This window comes from Podarcis raffonei, chromosome 5 (assembly GCF_027172205.1).
Source record: "Podarcis raffonei isolate rPodRaf1 chromosome 5, rPodRaf1.pri, whole genome shotgun sequence".
NCBI classification, from domain to species: Eukaryota; Metazoa; Chordata; class Lepidosauria; order Squamata; family Lacertidae; genus Podarcis; species Podarcis raffonei.
Window position 1 is genome coordinate 24,407,935 of NC_070606.1, and position 18,078 is coordinate 24,426,012.

Consider the following 18,078-nt stretch of genomic DNA (forward strand, 5'->3'; position numbering starts at 1 on the left):
CACTAGCTAGATTGGACCAATTATGGTATGAGAGGTAAAAATTGTAGTTGTTTAGAGATGATTGGAAGAGAGACTTCTTTTATCCTACCCATAGTTCCATGTATGGCAGAAATGGGGTTCTGTGTAAATGAGGACTAGACTCAATATTTTCTCTAGCACCTTCCTTTTTCTACTTGGCTGTGAAGACAAAAGATGGTCACTCTTTCTCTAGGTCTGCAAAATATTCTGATTTATGTATGTATACATCACCAATATTTATTTGCCCCTTTTTGACCACATACAACTCAACAAGCCAAATGCAAGCAATCCGCATTGGTCTGGTGCTGGTTCTAGATTGGGTGAATCATGAGCAGCCCATTTCTAGAAGACTAACTAGATCTAAAAATCAAGATTTTAACACTTACAGCTGCCTCAAATAGTCATCAGGAAAAAAAACCCAAGCCTCTTGCATGACTCATAAATTTTCATATTTTTAAGATTACTTGGAAATGGAATGTTTAACACCTAAGATACAAGGATTTGGGTTTGCCGCTTCTGTTGCTGTTGTTGTTGTTGTTGAGCACTGAATGCCCAAGATACAAGGAACTGAGTTTGTGGTTGAGGCTGTTGTGTGTTTTTCAGAAACATGTGCAGGAAAAGGAATCTGTGAAAGTTAAACTTCTCACCTACTTGAGCTTTGTGAGAGGTGTTTGCACTGTTGGATGATATAATTATGCCCCAGCAAAAGAAAAGTGTTCTTTTTCAGCTTTTGCTTATGTTTTGCACACCCGAGCAATACGGCATTCAAAGATGGATACTGAGCATTTAAAGGGAAAAATCTCTCGCACAGAGAGAGCGCACCTTCTTCCAGATCCTGTATGGAGCACATATGCTTATTCCTCACCAGTTCCACTCCCTTGTGACATGATCCATTTCCACCCTGGTGGAGCCAACCACACATGGAGGGATTGGCGCAGGAATGCATGCAAGTAACTTGTACTAAAAAGGGAGGGTGACGTGGAACTGCCTATGCGAATCTTACACAGGCCTCTCATTCCCAGCAATGGCGTGTCATGCTCCAAAGTGGGTTCATGAAGGACACAGAAAAGTACCAGGTTCTACTAAGCCCTATGCTAACCCCTCTGTGCATGGATGGCTCCACCAGCAAAAGGATGGATAATTCTTCTTTCTTCTTCTTTGGCGATCACTCATAGCTGAGTAAGATTGTCTTCCATGAACACTGTCTTAAAAGTGAGTCAGTAAGTGACTGTGGAAGCCAATTCTGGATCCACACATCCTTCCATAGTGGGGACATAGGTTTCTGGGTGGGAGTTGATCATAGTGAGGGATTGCCAAACGTGCCTTCCTCTTAGCACATTTCTCCCTTTCGTCCTGAGCTTGAGCGTCTTCAAAGTCCATGACACCTTTGGTAAAGGCTGTTCTCCAATTGGAGTGCTCGTAGGCCAATGTTTCCCAATTGTCGGTGCTTATTCTACATTTTTTTAGATTTGTCTTACCCTTACGCTTTCCATTTTTAAGTTTGGAATAGAATAGTCACTTTGGAAGACGATAATTCAGCATTCGAACAACATGACCAGTCCAAGAAAGTTGATGTTTGAAGAATCGTTGCTTCAACCCTGGTGGTCTTTGCTTCTTCCAATACACTGGCATTAGTATGCCTTTCTTCCCAAGTGATGTGTTGATGTTTTTGTAACTCCTTGCTATTTTGCATTTCTGTGCTGTCACTTCAAACAGCAGAACCATTTGACTCACTGACCACCCTTTTTAGTAAACAAACTTGTTACATTTGTTTATATTGGCATTTGTTGGTGGTCGGTAATTCCCCCAGTAAGCAAGACAAGATTGGTATTTTAAAAGTAATGGTGTCCATTACAATAGCCTCTGTGGTATACAATCAACTCCAGATAAGATCCCCAAAGCGATATTTCCATGAACACGCATGTAATCAGTAAGATACAGGTTCATATGTACCTGTGTATTTGCACAAGTAGGGTGTAATCTACACACATATAAAAAACGCTGTGAAAATGCTTTTTAAAAGTTTTGAAAAATACATTCAATTTGGCATAGCTCACTGTCACCATCTAGTGTCACATTTGTATATTGCACTTTACAACACATTTAAAACATTTCATTTGCAGCTGTGTAGATGAGTCCTGGGTCTCTTAAACAGCAGGTCACATGTTCAGCATGGTTGGGAAGCTATTTTCAATTAATATAACTTCCCAGTACTCTGGGTATGGCCAGTAGTTGCTCTGCACAACTAGTTACCTCGGACTGCAGCTGGATTTAAGCGGATTCTTTTTGAGGGGGCTGGAAAATTTGAAAGGTATATTTCTGTTTTGTAACAGGAAGTGAAGGCTCGTTTGAAATAAATAACGCAACTGGAGCCATTTCTGTTATTAAAAGCCCAAATCAGCTGAAGAAAGAAGTATATGAACTGAAAATTCAGGTATTTGTCTTACTTTCCTGCTATAAATGTTTCCCCTTACCACTTCTGATGGATCTGCAGTGTGCAGAATTTCAACTACTGCAAATGTAGTGCCCTCATTACATAGGAGAATTGATGCATATTGCTGCTTTATCTATGATACCATTTTAAAAAAAACAATTTTCTCTGTCAATGCCAACTCTACCCAAAGGGTATTTTGTGTTAAAGAGAAAAGAACTGGATTCTTTAACTAGGTAACCAGACAGGTATGCATTATTCAAGTTATGCAAATTTGTTCACATATGTACTATGTATTATGGCTAAACCATAGGTTAAGCTGTCAGATTTGCACCAGAGACTGTGAGGCAAGGGACTAAGCCAAGAGTCAGGGAGGAATGCACAGAAACATACCAGAACTAGGAAGTCCTTGTTGGTCAGGAAGCCTTTTGGAGTTCTTTCTGTCCAGGAGGACCAAATGGTCAGAGTAGGTCTGAACTCGAGAAATATTTCATTGTCAGCAATGTGTTCTAATATATAGGGCAACTGCATACAGAGCTGACAGTTCCTCATTCTAGCTGAGTATGCTTAACACTGTGCAAGGCTGGGGCTTTGGGAAGTCAAATCTGGACCTTCCACCTCTGGTCAGCCCTGAGGCCAATGGTGAAGAGCTGACGTCGCTGAAGTCTCAAATGCAACCAGCAAGATACTGATATGATCAAACTCTAGAATTGCATGTTGGATGAAGCATCGTAAGCAGGAGGGAAAGCCCATGCAAATCCATTTCTTGTTCACTACAGGCTTCTGAAATCAGCCCGGAGGGTGAGGCGACTGCTCACGCCTTTGCCACGGCAACCATACGAGTTGTGGACCTCAACAACCACCCGCCGACGTTCTACGGAGAAAACGGGCCACAGAACCGATTTGAGCTCACAATGTACGAGCATCCGCCAGAGGGCGAGATTCTGAGAGGCCTCAAAATTACCGTCAATGATTCAGATCAGGCCAGTGTGGTGTTTTTGTTTTGTTTCGTTTATCTCTCCTTTCTTGCCTCTCTCTTATACCTCCATTCTGGGCCAGTCCAAGACATTTTGGCACTTGAGGCGAACCACAAAATGCTTCCTCCCTGCCAGGGAAGATCGGGGGGCAGGGGGGATAAAGATCTACACCAGGATCTGCTGCCCCTGTGGATCCTACCACCTGAGGCAGTTGCCTCATCTTGCCTCATGGGTGGGCTGGCCTTGATTCCATAAACCTTTTGTTTTAAGTATCACAGCACTGAAAACCAGGTGGTGGTGACAGCCAACAATCCATTGTCTTCTTGTCCTGCTTGATTAACAGGGGCATATGACATTTGTGTCCTTGAAACAAAATGCTGTTATTGGATGAATATTTAGTTTGATTCAGCAAGCCTTGTCCTCTTAGTTTGACTGGGTCATGCCCTTTCTTTATTGCATTATTGCTGATTTACTTCATCAGCCGATGGAGATAATATTCTGTGCTTCCCCACTTAGTTTTTAGTTTTTATTTTAAAAAATAGTAATTCTGGTCCCGGTCTTTCTGGAGCATTGTTAAAGCTACTCTACTAGAGCCTTATTTTGGAAAATAAGCACTCTACCCCATATGCAGTGAGTGCTGCATTCTTTAACCAGAAGAATGGGATTCCTTTAGGTTCAGTACAGTTTATTTTATGTGGAAACTGTGGCAAAGGTTGCTAAGGAAACCTCTGTAATAGCTTCCACCTGAGCTAACCGGAGAGGAAAAGTTGAGGCCTGAAAGTTTAATACACATAAAAGGACTGCAATTATTGAAAAGAAAATCTAGCCCATCAACATGTAGCATATACTCAGTGTTGTGCTAACATGGTTGCATTCTGCTCAATATAAAAGTCAGCAGGTTCCCTGCCAGCCTGCTGCAAAGGGATAAGTAACTACTTCTGAGGCAGCCAGCCTCGTAATTGCTGCTTCTGCAGTTGCAGAAGGCAGCAAAATTTAAATTAACTGCTTACTAATATTACGGAGCAAGCAGAGACCAGCCAAAAGTTGTCATGGCCTGTATATTTTGCACAGATCTTTTGTTTGCCACGTTCTACTCCCCTTCCAATCACAAGGAAAGCAATTTTCTTTTGAGCTTCAAGATTGCTTTTTAATTTATACTTATATTTCCAGTCCCTATCCGAAATTGATCTCTGGTTCCACCTGCACCTGTTTGTTTCTCACTGGAGCTGTCTTTGGGTGTTCAAGGGGAAAGTTTAGCAGCACTCACTGGCCCCAACCAGTGTGCATTGTCTACTACACATGAGGGCATCAGGCTAGCCATTGGATGCAAGGCAGACCATATAGTAGTAGCAGCAGTAGTAATATTAATATTAATATTATTATTTATTTATACCCCGCCAGTCTGGCTGAGTTTCCCCAGCCACTCTGGGTGGCTCTCAACAGAATTAAAAGCACAATAAAACATCAAATATTAAAAAGTTCCCTAAACAGGGCTGCCTTCAGATGTCTTCTAAAAGTCAGATAGTTGTTCATTTCCTTGACATCTGATGGAAGGGTGTTCACAGGGTAGGTGCCACTACCAAGAAGGCCCTCTGCTTGGTTCCCTGTAGCTTCAATTCTCATAGTGAGGAAACCACCAGAAGGCATTCAGAGCAGGACCTCAGTGTCTGGGTTGAACAATGGGGATGCTCCTTCAGGTATACTGGGCCTAAGCCGTTTACGGCTTTAAAGGTCAGCACCAACACTTTGAATTGTGCTCGGAAACGTACTAGGAGTCAATGTAGGTCTTTAAGGACTGGTGTTATATGGTCTCAGTGGCCACTCCCAGTCAACAGTCTAGCTGCCGCATTCTGGATTACTTGTAGTTTCCGGGTCACCTTCAAAGGTAGCCCCATGTAGTAGTGCAAGCAGGAGATAACTAGAGCATGCACCACTCTGGCGAGACAGTCTGCGGGCAGGCAGGGTCTCAGCCTGCATACCAGATAGAGCTGGTGGACAGCTGCACTGAACACAGAATTGACCTGTGCCTCCATGGACAGCTATGAGTCCAAAATGATTCCCAGGCTGCGCACCTGGTCCTTCAGGGGCACAGATACCCCATTCAGGACCAGGGAGTCCCCCACACCTGCCTGCCCCCTGTCTCTCAGAAAGGTGTAGTGACTTATTTCCAGAGCAGCAACCATATTAATTTGGAATAATAATAAAAAGACCTGTGCCACCAACCTAAGGCCACTCCCAGTACTTTCTTAGCAGAAGGAGGGATAATATTCAAACACGTCCCTGGTCAAAGTATATGGAGGTGTACCTTGTACCTAAAGTGACCCATATTTAGGTAATCGGGTCATTCTGAATGTTCAGCATCTCAGAGTCTACCTCCCAGATTATTCTCACACTTAGCCAACCTAAACTAGGTGCTCTTCCAGTGTGACTAGAGGAATAGGCAAGCTCCCAAATCTATTTTTATCAAAACCACCGACGTCTTGTGAGCCAAAGCTTGGGGAGATTACTTCAGAAAGCCTCTTAGTTCTCTCTCATCCAGTAGCTGCTGAATTGAAGATACTAAACAGTCGTTCTTTCCCTCTCCTCTCATTCTCTCCCCCACACGTGGAAAAGGAAATGCCGACTCTATCCCCCAATTTCTACATATTGTACAGGGTTCCATGATAACAGCAGAGTTCCTGGTTGTGAATGCAGGACCTCCGCATGTTTGCTTATGCAAGCATACTTTCCATTTACAGTGGTACCTCAGGTTAAGTAGTTAATTCGTTCCGGAGGTCCGTACTTAACCTGAAACTGTTCTTAACCTGAAGCACCACTTTAGCTAATGGGGCCTTCTGCTGCCACCGCCGCACGATTTCTGTTCTCATCCTGAAGCAAAGTTCTTAACGCAAGGTATTATTTCTGGGTTAGTGGAGTCTGTAACCTGAAGCGTATGTAACCTGAAGCGTATGTAACCCGAGGTACCACTGTACTGTGCAGACATGGATAGCTGGCAGGCCCATTTAGGTCAAGGGTAGAACTACCAATAATGATCCCACTACTTCCACATTTATTGCGGGAAGAATAGGATTTATTTACACTTAACACACACATGTGTGTGTCTCTTCTGTAAGGAAATCAACAGTACTGGGTTATATGCTATGATACATTTGTCATTTATTTTTTAATGCCGACTCTTTCTTCACAGGGGGCGAATGCGAAATTCAACCTCCGGCTTGTCGGGCCAGGTGGCATTTTCCGCGTTGTCCCTCAGACTGTGCTGAATGAAGCGCAGGTCACAATCATTGTAGAAAACTCTGCTGCCATTGACTACGAAAAGTTCCAGGTCTTCACCTTCAAGGTATTGTAACTTCTGCCTTCATGCTAACTTCATTCCTGCATTGCCGTTCCGATCGTTCATCATGAGCGGGAGCACAATCTTCTGAAGTGGGGAGTCTCTTGCCCTGGCCGACTCTCCCTCGGTGTTTTAGAACCCTGTTCTTAAATGTGCAGAAAGCCTCTGTGGGTTTACAGCAGGCTTCGTCCTTTAGAAAATTGCCCTCCAATTCCTGAAGGGGGATTGGAATGGGGGGGTGGGAATCCTGCATCCAAAATACTATGCAAAGGGTTAAAGCTGCAGCATAGAATATTGAGATGTCATATATACAGTGCTTTTTTCCTGGGGGGACAAAGGGGTACGCATACCCCTAAACATTTTGTGAATCTTTGTCCATTTGTCCGTTTACTGTATTTATTTCCCCCGATTTGAACTATAAAATGGTGATTTTCTTGAGTCAAAATGAGACTACCCCTAAACATATTTTTTGAGGAAAAAACACTGCATATCATATATATACTGAAAAACAATAAACCAGGTGGTGATGCAACAGCTACTTCAACAGATGCAAGATAACATCACCAAGCAACTATCTGTAAACAAACAATAAACGCCCCCAAAATAGTTTTTCATGCGGCTAAAATTATAGAAGCCCTTCCAAAGTGTGTCCCTTGGCTCATTTGCAAGAGCCACCTCAACCTACGCGATTTGCAAGTATATTGCTGTCTTATTTATGACTTGTTTGACCTCTCTGTTTGTGGCATACAGTGTTCTGGCTTGTGTGGGTAAATCTCAGAGGGGGGAGGAGAGGTGATGTGTGGATATTTCTGCCTCATGGGAGAGGGCTGGATTTGATGACCGTGTGCTCCTTTTGAGCCCTGTCAAGGCCCTTGCCTGCTTATTTCATGGGGTGTTTCATCCAAGAGGTGCACATGGAACACAACCTATAATTATTCCTGTTACAACTAGAAAATTCTCAGAAGGCTATAAAGCACTGCCCAAGTATGCATGGTAAGGAAATTACAAAGCGTGGCCTCATGAATACTAATAGAATTCAGCATGATTAAGAGCACCGCTGTAAACACCAAAGGAAGTAATTAAAAGAGAAAAGTGTGTGTTTCTTTTTACTTGAGAAATTGTACACTTTGTCTCTGAAAAATGGTGGTTGTTGTTGTTGTTTGCAAGTGATTGAAGATAAACAGCAAAGGGCTTTTATACAACATGTTAAAGCTCTTTTGTAAATTCCAAATGCATTGGCAACAAAGAAAAGCAGAGATGCATTCACCATGGGTGCCAGTAGAGAGTTCTCCACTGACTATTATTATTATTATTATTATTATTATTATTATTATTATTTACTGCCATTCATCCGAGGAACACAATGCAATTTATGATATAAAAACACAAAAATGCACAACATACTAACAAGCAAAAGCAATAACACCCCAACCTCGCCACACACAGTTTGCCATAAATTGTTTAATTGGTCACAGGCCTGGGAGAAGAGGAATGCTTTTGCCTGGCACCTAAAGATATGTAACTTGATTGGAGACCACATTTCCACATGAAATCGTACATTCCAAATGTTTCGTTGTGTTGGGGTTGCCTCCAGTGGTTCGTTATCTGACATATCTAAGATATGTTGTTTTCATCCAAGAGCGATGGAATATACAAAGTTAATTTTAGATAACCTTTGTTTTATGTCGGTCCCCGATATTTGATTATTCGTAGCGGAGGGAATGCTTAACAGTCTTTAATAGGCATATCATCATCTATTCGCAAGCAGCTTTCGATTCAAGCTGAAAGCAATATTTCAGAGCCAGATTTCGATTGGGTCCTTGGGCATTTGAATGGGGGGGGGGGAGGAATAGTCACCTCTGACTTCTGCCCCTGAATGTTCCCCCGGGGGAGCAGCTAGATGCCCACTTCGATTCATTACCATCTTGCTATTACTCCAAATGACCTCCTTGGCTCTTGACTCCGCCAATCTTTATACTGTATTAAATGCGTGGAGGCATGTGAACATCCCTGTGGAAGTGGCCAAATAAGATTCCCAGAGACATAAGGCAGACCCTTGCTCCATCTTGCTCCATGTTCTCGATGCTGCTCCATGTTCTCTTTGAGGAATTGCTGGACGCAGAATAATAAAATGTTGGCTTTAAGTTAGTCACAAGAATAATACTCAGGTTACAGGGAACCAGGCAAAGGGCCTTCTCGGTAGTGGCGCCCGCCCTGTGGAACGCCCTCCCATCAGATGTCAAGGAAATAAACAACTGCCTGACTTTTAGGAAGCATCTGAAGGCAGTCCTGTTTAGGGAAGTTTTTTATGTCTGATGTTTTATCGTGTTTTTAATATTCTGTTGGGAGCCACCCAGAGTGGCTGGGGAGGCCTGGCCAGATGGGCGGAGTATAAGTAATAAATTATTATTATTATTATTATTATTATTATTATTATTATTATTATTCACTTCTCATAACTGTATCCCACTCATATCCCACCCCCACACACACAGTTTAACGTCTTCATGCCTTAGCCAAATAACCTGTTCTGGTGTATTGTTGTTCAAGATTGATTTTGTTTCATTTTATTCTGCTTTATTGGTTTCATTTTATTTGGGGTCGCTAGTTGCCATGTAGCTTTCTCGAGCATCGCCACCAAGGTCTCAACAAAGAAGGAATGCAAGAGCTCTTCTTATGTTCTTTTGTTCTGCTTCCTTCTTTGGTGGCGATGCTAATGTTCCATCGCCACTGGCTGAATCTCTTTGATTCAGGATGTGCTGAAAACTTGAGTCCTTCCCGTGGTTAACGAAATGATATACAGGCAGCACACAGACATGGCTATGCCATAAGGGATTTATACTCAGATTTTTGCAGTCATTTGAAAATTAACTTTTTATTAACGTAACAATGACGGAATTCCAACTTTTGTGAGTTCTTTTCTTTTCTTTCTTTCTTTCTTTCTTTCTTTTTTCTTTCTTTCTTCTTTCTTTCTTTCTTTCTTTCTTTCTTTTCCATGTGGAATATATTCTGTTGATGGGATTATCTATCATCATTATTAGCCATAACGCAAATTAGTTAGTTCCATATAAAATAGCTGGGTTCTGTAGAAGCACAACTGTTGGATTTTGCATGACTTACTAGCTCGTAATTTCTCAATTACCTCCTTAGCTTCTTGCAATAGAAGTTAACACACCTGAGAAGTTCAGTTCAACAGCAGATATTGTGATCCGTCTCTTGGATACGAATGATAATGTCCCAAAGTTTTCATCTGATTACTACATCGCGAGGATCCCAGAGAATTCTCCTGGCGGCTCCAATGTTGTGGCTGTAACGGTAAATTTTATTCATTCCTCTAGAGCCATGCTCTGTTGCAGTTATAATTCTGTGTAGTTCCATGAGTCTCTCGATATCTGTAATTATTGCCCCTGGGAGGAGGTGGGGATCTATATATTCAGAAACTGACAAAAAAAATAGAATCATAGAATCACAGAGTTGTAGAGCTGAATCTCACATGAGTCTAAGCACAGACGCAAGCTAGGATTGCTTTTTAGAATTTGAATTTGAATTCACCATAGTCTGTAATTCTGCACAGAGCAATGCAGGCTGGAATTTGCTCTGCTGAGCAAGGGTGTGTTTCTTAAATTAAATTATAGTTTGTCAGTATCCACACAAATAAAATAATAATGCCACCACTTTAAAACTGTACTGATAGATGGTTTGTCTGTCCAAGCTAAGTCTATCCTTGATTTTTTTTCCATGTTCTACAAATTCAGAATATATGGCTGTTTAAAGTGGGGGTGGATAAACTGGGTCCAGATGTTGCTGGACTCTGTAGAATATGCAGGGACCCCAGGAGAATGTTCACACTATAATTTGATATAACACCAGTCCTGAAAGACTACATTGGCTCCCAGTATGTTTCTCAGCACAATTCAAAGTGTTGGTGCTGACCTTTAAAGCCCTAAATGGTTTCAGTACAGTATACCTGAAGGAGCGTCTCCACCCCCATCGTTCTGCCCAGACACTGAGATCTAGCTCCGATGGCCTTCTGGCGGTTCCCTCACTGAGAAAAGTGAAGTTACAGGGAACCAGGAAGAGGGCCTTCTCGGTAGTGGCACTTGCTCTCCCATCAGATGTCTAGGAAATAAACAACTTTCTGACTTTTAGAAGACATCTGAAGGCAGCCCTGTTTAGGGAAGTTTTTAATGTTGTTAATATTCTGTTGGGAGCCACCCAGAGTGGCTGGGGAAACCAGGTCAGATGGGCGGGGAATAAATAATAATAATAATAATAATAATAATAATAATAATAATAATAATTATCAGACTGAAGAGTGGTGAAGCACCCTCTTTCACCTTGGCTACTTCTGCCCTACAAATCCCACTCCCAAAGCTGTGTCCCCCTAGGGAAAGTAGCCTTCTGGTTTTTGCTATTTTCCATCCTCAACGTGACCAATTATGCATGTCACAAAAGTCTGCTTCGCTTCTGTTTTAATCCATCAGTACCCCTTTCCATTTTCTTCTTAAGGCAACAGACCCTGATTCAGGACTTTGGGGCGAAATGAAATACTCCATTTATGGAACAGGTGCAGATCTGTAAGTTTAAACTTACATATGGATATATACATATTTTTATTTAAGGGTGTGGTTGTTGCTTTTTAAAAAAAGTTTGCATAATTTTTATTGCTATTAGCAAATGAATGAGAGTAACGTTCTGTCTGATGCATCAAATTCAAACATGATGAAATTCATTCTTAAAGGGGGTGTATATCTTTCCTGGCTGTTTCACACCAACAGTGGTCTATTTCAAGCAAAGCAACATGCAGAGGACCAAACCTCCAGGTTCTTCCACATGAACCTAACAATAATGCATAAAGGAAGAACAGATTGTGGAAAGGGTGTTGCTGTTTTTCATTTTAACGTTTGCCGTTTTAGTGTGTGCTTTTCGTTTGTTTTGATGTAGGGAACTGTGTGAAACCGATGGAGTGAGCCGCCTTGAGCAACTGTGGGTTGTAAAAGTTTTGCATAAATAAAACGTAAAAGCATAAAAAATTGGGATCGGGAGGAGCAAATGGTTTTAAGGGGGATACCAAATAAAACTGCATGCAATTCAAGAGATGTGCCACTTAGGGGGCAGCAAATAATTTTGAGGAGGTTATCAATGTAAACTGCATGTCGTTCAAAAGATGTGCCACTTATAATCTCCCTTCTGGAACACTGTAAGGCCCCCTGGGGCCTAATAAATCTCTCCATCTGGCCCTCTGGACTCTCCTCATGCCAAAAATCTGGCCCCCATCTAGGCCCCTTCCTTTTCCTGCTTCGCGTCATATTTTGGTGCCTTCACCTGGCTGGAAATCTCCTCAAACTCTGATTTTAAAAGGACCTGGATGGTTACGTCCAGTCAAAGGCAACTATTGGGTGAGGCGCTCATCTCAATCTCAAGCTGAGGGAGCCAGTGTTTGTCCACAGACAGCTTTCTGGGTCATGTGGCCAGCATGACTAAACCACTTCTGGTGCAATGGAGCACTGTGATAGGACCCACAACTTATGGAAACGCCATTTACCTTCCTGCCGCAGCGGTACCTATTTATCTATTTGCACTACCGTGGTATCTCAGGTTAAGAACTTCATTCGTTCTGGAGGTCCGTTCTCAACCTGAAACTGTTCTTAACCTGTGGTACCACTTTGGCTAATGGGGCCTCCCACTGCCACGCGATTTCTGTTCTCATCCTGAAGCAAAGTTCTTAACCCGGGGTACTATTTCTGGGTTAGCAGAGCCTGTAAACTGAAGTGTCTGTAACCTGAAGCATCTGTAACCCGAGGTACCACTGTAGTGTGCTTTCGAACTGCTAGGTTGGCAGGAGCTGACACAGAGCAAAGGGAGCTCACCCCGTTGCGCAGATTCAAACCGCCGACCTTCTGATCGGCAAACCCAAGAGGCTCAGTGGTTTAGACCACAGCGCCACCTGCATTCCTTAGAACTCTGATTATCTCCACTGAACTGGGGCTTCAGATAAGTGGTATTTGCTGCCCAGCACAGCCATATCCTGGTCCTGGGAGCCATTGTTCTTCCTGCACATCCATGGGCAGGACGCTTAGCACCTCACCCTTGGACAACAAAAAGGTTTGGACAGACACTGATAGAGAGTCAGAAAACCATGTCCTTTTTCCTCCAGTTCTGAGCCACATTTCCTAAGTGACCTTGAAAAACCTCAGTGTCTCCTGCATTGCATGCAGAAAATAATGCAACAACAGTTAAGCATCTCCTTTAGATATTTCTCCCCTCTTTTAGGATGCCGTTAAGCCATTCGTGGGATGGGCTGTCTCTTTGGTTACACCTGAAAAACTCAAGGCACTTCTGCAAGAGCAGAATTCTAATAGTATTTCTCTGTCTTCACAAACAACCTTTTGAATATCTTGCCCTTTGCATTTGCAGAAAGTTGGACATAGATCCCTAGTCATAACTCTAATACCCAGCAAATGGTCTCAAAAGGAATTAGCAAAAATAATTAGATTTTTAATTACTTCCAATATTTACACCAACTCACTGGGCATGAAAAAAAACAATAAACAATGTTGATTTTTAATTTCTGCTTGGGACATTTTACATTAGGAGGTTGTTATTACTGTTGTTATTGGGCTGAATCCAAGACTTGGGTGGGGCAATTTTTCAGCAATTTTGTAGGGGCTCTGTGAAGTTTATTTCACTTACTGGTATTCCTGGTTGCCGTAGCAATGGTTCTGTGTGCTACTGGACACCCTTGTTGTCTTTATTTTACAATTAAGCCAATCAGAGTAATGACAGGACACATTGCCCTCATTCTGATTTGGCTTTATTATGAAGCCAATATGGAGTAAGGGCCGGAAGAGGAGTTGGTAGCAAAAAAGAAAAGGTGAGAGCAGGGGCTTGTGAAGAATTATTATTATTATTATTATTATTATTATTATTATTATTATTATTATTATTATTATACCCCACCCATCCCCAGCCACTCTGGGCAACTGCCATTACCCCCAAATTATTTTTGAGTAAAATAAGTTTACTCAAGAATTTATGACTTGGCCTTGCTATTGGAAAAGTCAAAGTGGTGAGGGGACCCCAGAACATTTAGCACTATCTTGTGTTTTAAAAAAGGCACCCCCAAATCATTCAAGCTGCAAATTCATAGAATCAGATTTCACATTAGCATCTTTCAAACAAATTCAGTCTGTAGTTTGAAATGATTGGTATATAATGTATGACAGATAGTTTTGCTAACCTGCTGCCTTCAGGGTGTGTCTGTGTGTGATGAAGTTGCAGTCTTACACTCATTTAAGCTAAGATTTTCAGACTTGCCTACTCTGAGATAGTCTAAATGTACCTCAGTGTTTGAGGAGCAGAGCTTAACTCCCTTTAGAAGCAGAAGGAAATCAATTCTTCTCCCCTTTCTTGTTTTATAAGGGATCTAGTGCAGCGTTCAGCCAAACTAACCTACAGCCAAACATTGCATTCATCACACTTCCATTGCTTGTGTGCTGAAGGTCTCTGCGTTGTTTTATTCAGTGCATGATACAATACATTGTTGTTACAAACTGAACATCTGCACCATTCTCCCTTGTTTCAGTGCAGAGGGACTGAGTGGAAATCCACCGCACTGTGCTGTTCACAAAAACAAGGGACACATCCAAAATGGATTTAAAAATATGAAATTTGAAATGGCAGGCAATCAATTCGCCCACCCCCTCATTTTTTTCGCCATATTCAAAGGCTCCAAACATATCCATGTTACACTGGAACTGATTCCCGCCCCCCCCCTCTGTTTTGACTTTTGCAGATTTGGATTTAATATTATTATCTGCATGCAGATATTTTGTTGTTTAGTCGTTTAGTCGTGTCCGACTCTTCGTGACCCCATGGACCAGAGCACGCCAGGCACTCCTGTCTTCCACTGTCTCCCGCAGTTTGGTCAAACTCATGCTGGTAGCTTCGAGAACAATGTCCAACCATCTCGTCCTCCATCATCCCCTTCTCCTTGTGCCCTCCATCTTTCCCAACATCAGGGTCTTTTCCAGGGAGTCTTCTCTTCTCATGAGGTGGCCAAAGTATTGGAGCCTCAGCTTCAGGATCTGTCCTTCCAGTGAGCACTCAGGGCTAATTTCCTTAAGAATGGATGAGTTTGACCTTCTTGCAGTCCATGGGACTCTCAAGAGTCTCCTCCAGCACCATAATTCAAAAGCATCAATTCTTCGGCGATCAGCTCTCACTTCCATTGCATTCAGATATATATAGATACAAATAGAGAGAGAGAGAGAGAGAGAGAGAGAGAGAGAGAGAGAGAGAGAAGGCATGCCTTAAGCCTCTCTTCGGCAACGTGTTGCCCCCCCCCCATGCCTGTTGTTGAACTGCAGCTCTCATCAGCTTCAGCAAGCATGGCCAATGCTCAGGAATTTATTTATTTTTTTGTTGGGGGGAGTTAAACCAAAATATCCAATGGGCAGCAAGTAACACACACACACTCCTCTGAGCAGTTTTCAACTCTTGTAGGGGTTTTTAAAATATGTTGAAGTAAGGTGAAGGATGAAAGCATATACAGATCAACAGATAACATGAACATATATATATATATATATATATATATATATATATATATATATATATGTATGTGTGTGTGTGCAAGAATAACATGACCCCTCTGACAGACCCAGGGAATACTCCATGAGTTCCAGATTGCTTTCTCATTTCCTTAAAATCATTTTTAATTAAAATTAAATGGGAAATAACTCAAATTAGAGGAGTCCAAAGTTGTTAACGTTTTTCCTCAATATAAGACATTGCTTCCTACTTCAGAGCCCTTGTGTTAATAACGTCTGCCATCTTACACAAATAACTCCATCCTTCATTAATCTTAATAAGTCAAAATGGGCCTCTCCTGGGATCTTTTCCATGCCCATAAGATGTACAAACTGAGAAGTTTCCGTAGAAAGCTGATTTTAGTAAGGCTGGCGAGCAAGGCTTTCGGTTATATGACACTCTTTGCTGTGGAACTCTGTACACATAGAAGTATACCAGACTCCATCCTTGTGCTCCCTTTTTTACCTGTAGGTCAACATATTTTTTTATTTGCCACGACTTTCAAAAATGCTGAATAGCTGAGTTGAGCTTGATTTTAAATTGGTATTTTGTAGCAATTGGTATGAAATGTTCTTTTTAAGAGATGCATCACGTTAAACACTTGTTTTACTGTATGTTGTTCAGAGTATTTTATAGAAAATTGGCTAATAGGATTTGTAACAAATAAATTCCCATTTTCCAAGCACAATTGGGACTGCAGCCACCCACAGCAGCTACGTAGGGGGAGAAATCACTCTGAAAAGGGTGCATCCGAAGATAAGGGTGATCTCTTTTCTTCTGTCTGTGCAGCTGACTAGGAAATAGATGAAATATTGGCCATTGGTTTTTTTCCTTCCAGATTCCTCATCCATCCATCCACTGGGATCATTTACACCCAACCATGGGCCACGTTAGATGCAGAAGTTACATCCAAGTACAACTTTTATGTGAAGGCAGAAGATACGGAGGGGAAGTATAGCTTGGCTGAAGTCTTCATTACTGTGCTTGATGTCAACGATCACTCCCCAGAGTTCAACGAGAACATCCAGGAAAAAACCATGATTATAGGCACTCCAGTGAAAGTGGAGGTTGGTCGATTTGCACGTTTGTGTGTTTGGTTGTAGTGACTGGTATTGAAGTGATTGCAATGGATTCGTTATGTTGCAACGGTTCCTGTTATGGACTCAAAGGCTAAATAAGGAGCTTACATTTCTGTAAGTAAATCTGTGCAGCTATGGGTATAATCCACTTTTCAATATTCCATTACAGTTTAGAGTACACGGGTGGCACTGTGGTCTAAACCACAGAGCCTCTTGGGCTTGCCGATCAGAAGGTCAGCAGTTCGAATCCCCGTGATGGAGTGAGCTCCCATTGCTCTGTCCCACCTCATGCCAACCTAACAGTTCAAAAGCATGCCAGTGCAGGTAGATGAATAGGTACCACTGTGGCGGGAAGGTAAACAGCGTTTCTGTGCACATCTGTCATGGTGTTCCTGGAAAGCTGTCTGTGGACTAACGCCGGCTCCCTCAGCCTGAAAGTGAGATGAGTGTCACAACCCCATAGTCGCCTTTGACTGGACTTAACCATCCAGAGGTCCTTTACCTTTACCTTTACAGCTTAGAGAGACCCATGGAAAATCAAGGCTTGTAAGAGCAGGGTTGATTCTTCTTAACGGCTCGGAGCAGGCAACTAATGAGTGGGGGGTTAAATCCTGCTCAGTTTGGGTACACACTGCTATTCCCTGCTGGGAAAGGACAGAGGGTCAGCACAGGATTTAACCATACTCAAGTGCCCATCAGATGACATCACAAATTAAGTCAGCTGATTGGGAGTTGGGAATGGTTTGGGGGAAAGGCCTCACAGGCCAACCAAGAGCCCAATAGCAGTCCAACATTGGCCTGCAGGTTAGAGGTTCCCTACCCTGCCTTAAGCCCTAAGGGTACACTTGAGGGCATCCTGTTACATTCTGCTTCATACATGAATAGCTGCCAGTCATTCCCATGGAAATACCAATAGGAAGACAAATCAGGGCACAGAGTGGGTGAAGAAGAGGACCCAGAAGAGTGTTTGGGTACAAAGAGAGTCAAGGTTGGAGTGGGAGGCAGAGAATGACAGTGTCGGAGAGGTGGCGAGAGACAGAGAAGATTGTGTCAGAGAGGTGGCGTAGGAAAGACGATTTAGGAGTTAGGGAAGGGGAGAGAGGGGGCCAAGAGGATATTTGCAAGAAAGGGATTAACTGGGATAGAGTGAAGAGGGTGAAGGGATGGAGTAGGAAATGATGAGGCGCATCTCCAATCTTATTGTGTTTTTAAAGTTCTGTTGGGAGCCGCTCAGAATGACTGGGGAAATCCAGCCAGATGGGTAGGGTATAAATAATTTATTATTATTACTATTACTATTACTATTACTATTACTATTATTATTATTATTATTACTACTACTACTACTACTACTACTCATGAAATGCCATGGGTCCATTGCTTACAAGAAATAATCATAAAAGGCTAGTCTAGAACCATTCTTCGAATACTAGATTTGCATCACAGATGTGATTTCTCTGCTGTGCCTCATTACTCTTCCACTTTGATGGAATACAACAGAATTGTTAATAGGTCAAGCAGAATGAAGTAAATTCCATTCTGGAATTGTTCTAGAATTCCAACTCCCTGCTGTTTTTCTGACGGGAAATGCTGATTTCAGATGCAGCAGGCAGAATTCTGCACAATGGCCATTTACTTCAAATCAGA

The 18,078-nt window shown here is 42.3% G+C and overlaps 1 protein-coding gene across 1 annotated transcript in view; it reads left to right on the forward strand.

Annotated features, from left to right (window-relative positions):
* The window catches only part of CDHR1 (cadherin related family member 1), a 53,952-nt gene that overhangs the window by 24,728 nt on the left and 11,146 nt on the right, over window positions 1–18,078 (forward strand). The window contains exons 10-15 of the mRNA XM_053388234.1: window positions 2,352–2,452; window positions 3,229–3,432; window positions 6,614–6,766; window positions 9,911–10,075; window positions 11,270–11,337; window positions 16,191–16,419. Of these exons, the coding sequence (XP_053244209.1) occupies window positions 2,352–2,452; window positions 3,229–3,432; window positions 6,614–6,766; window positions 9,911–10,075; window positions 11,270–11,337; window positions 16,191–16,419 (920 nt within the window). The remainder of the gene's footprint in view (window positions 1–2,351; window positions 2,453–3,228; window positions 3,433–6,613; window positions 6,767–9,910; window positions 10,076–11,269; window positions 11,338–16,190; window positions 16,420–18,078) is intronic.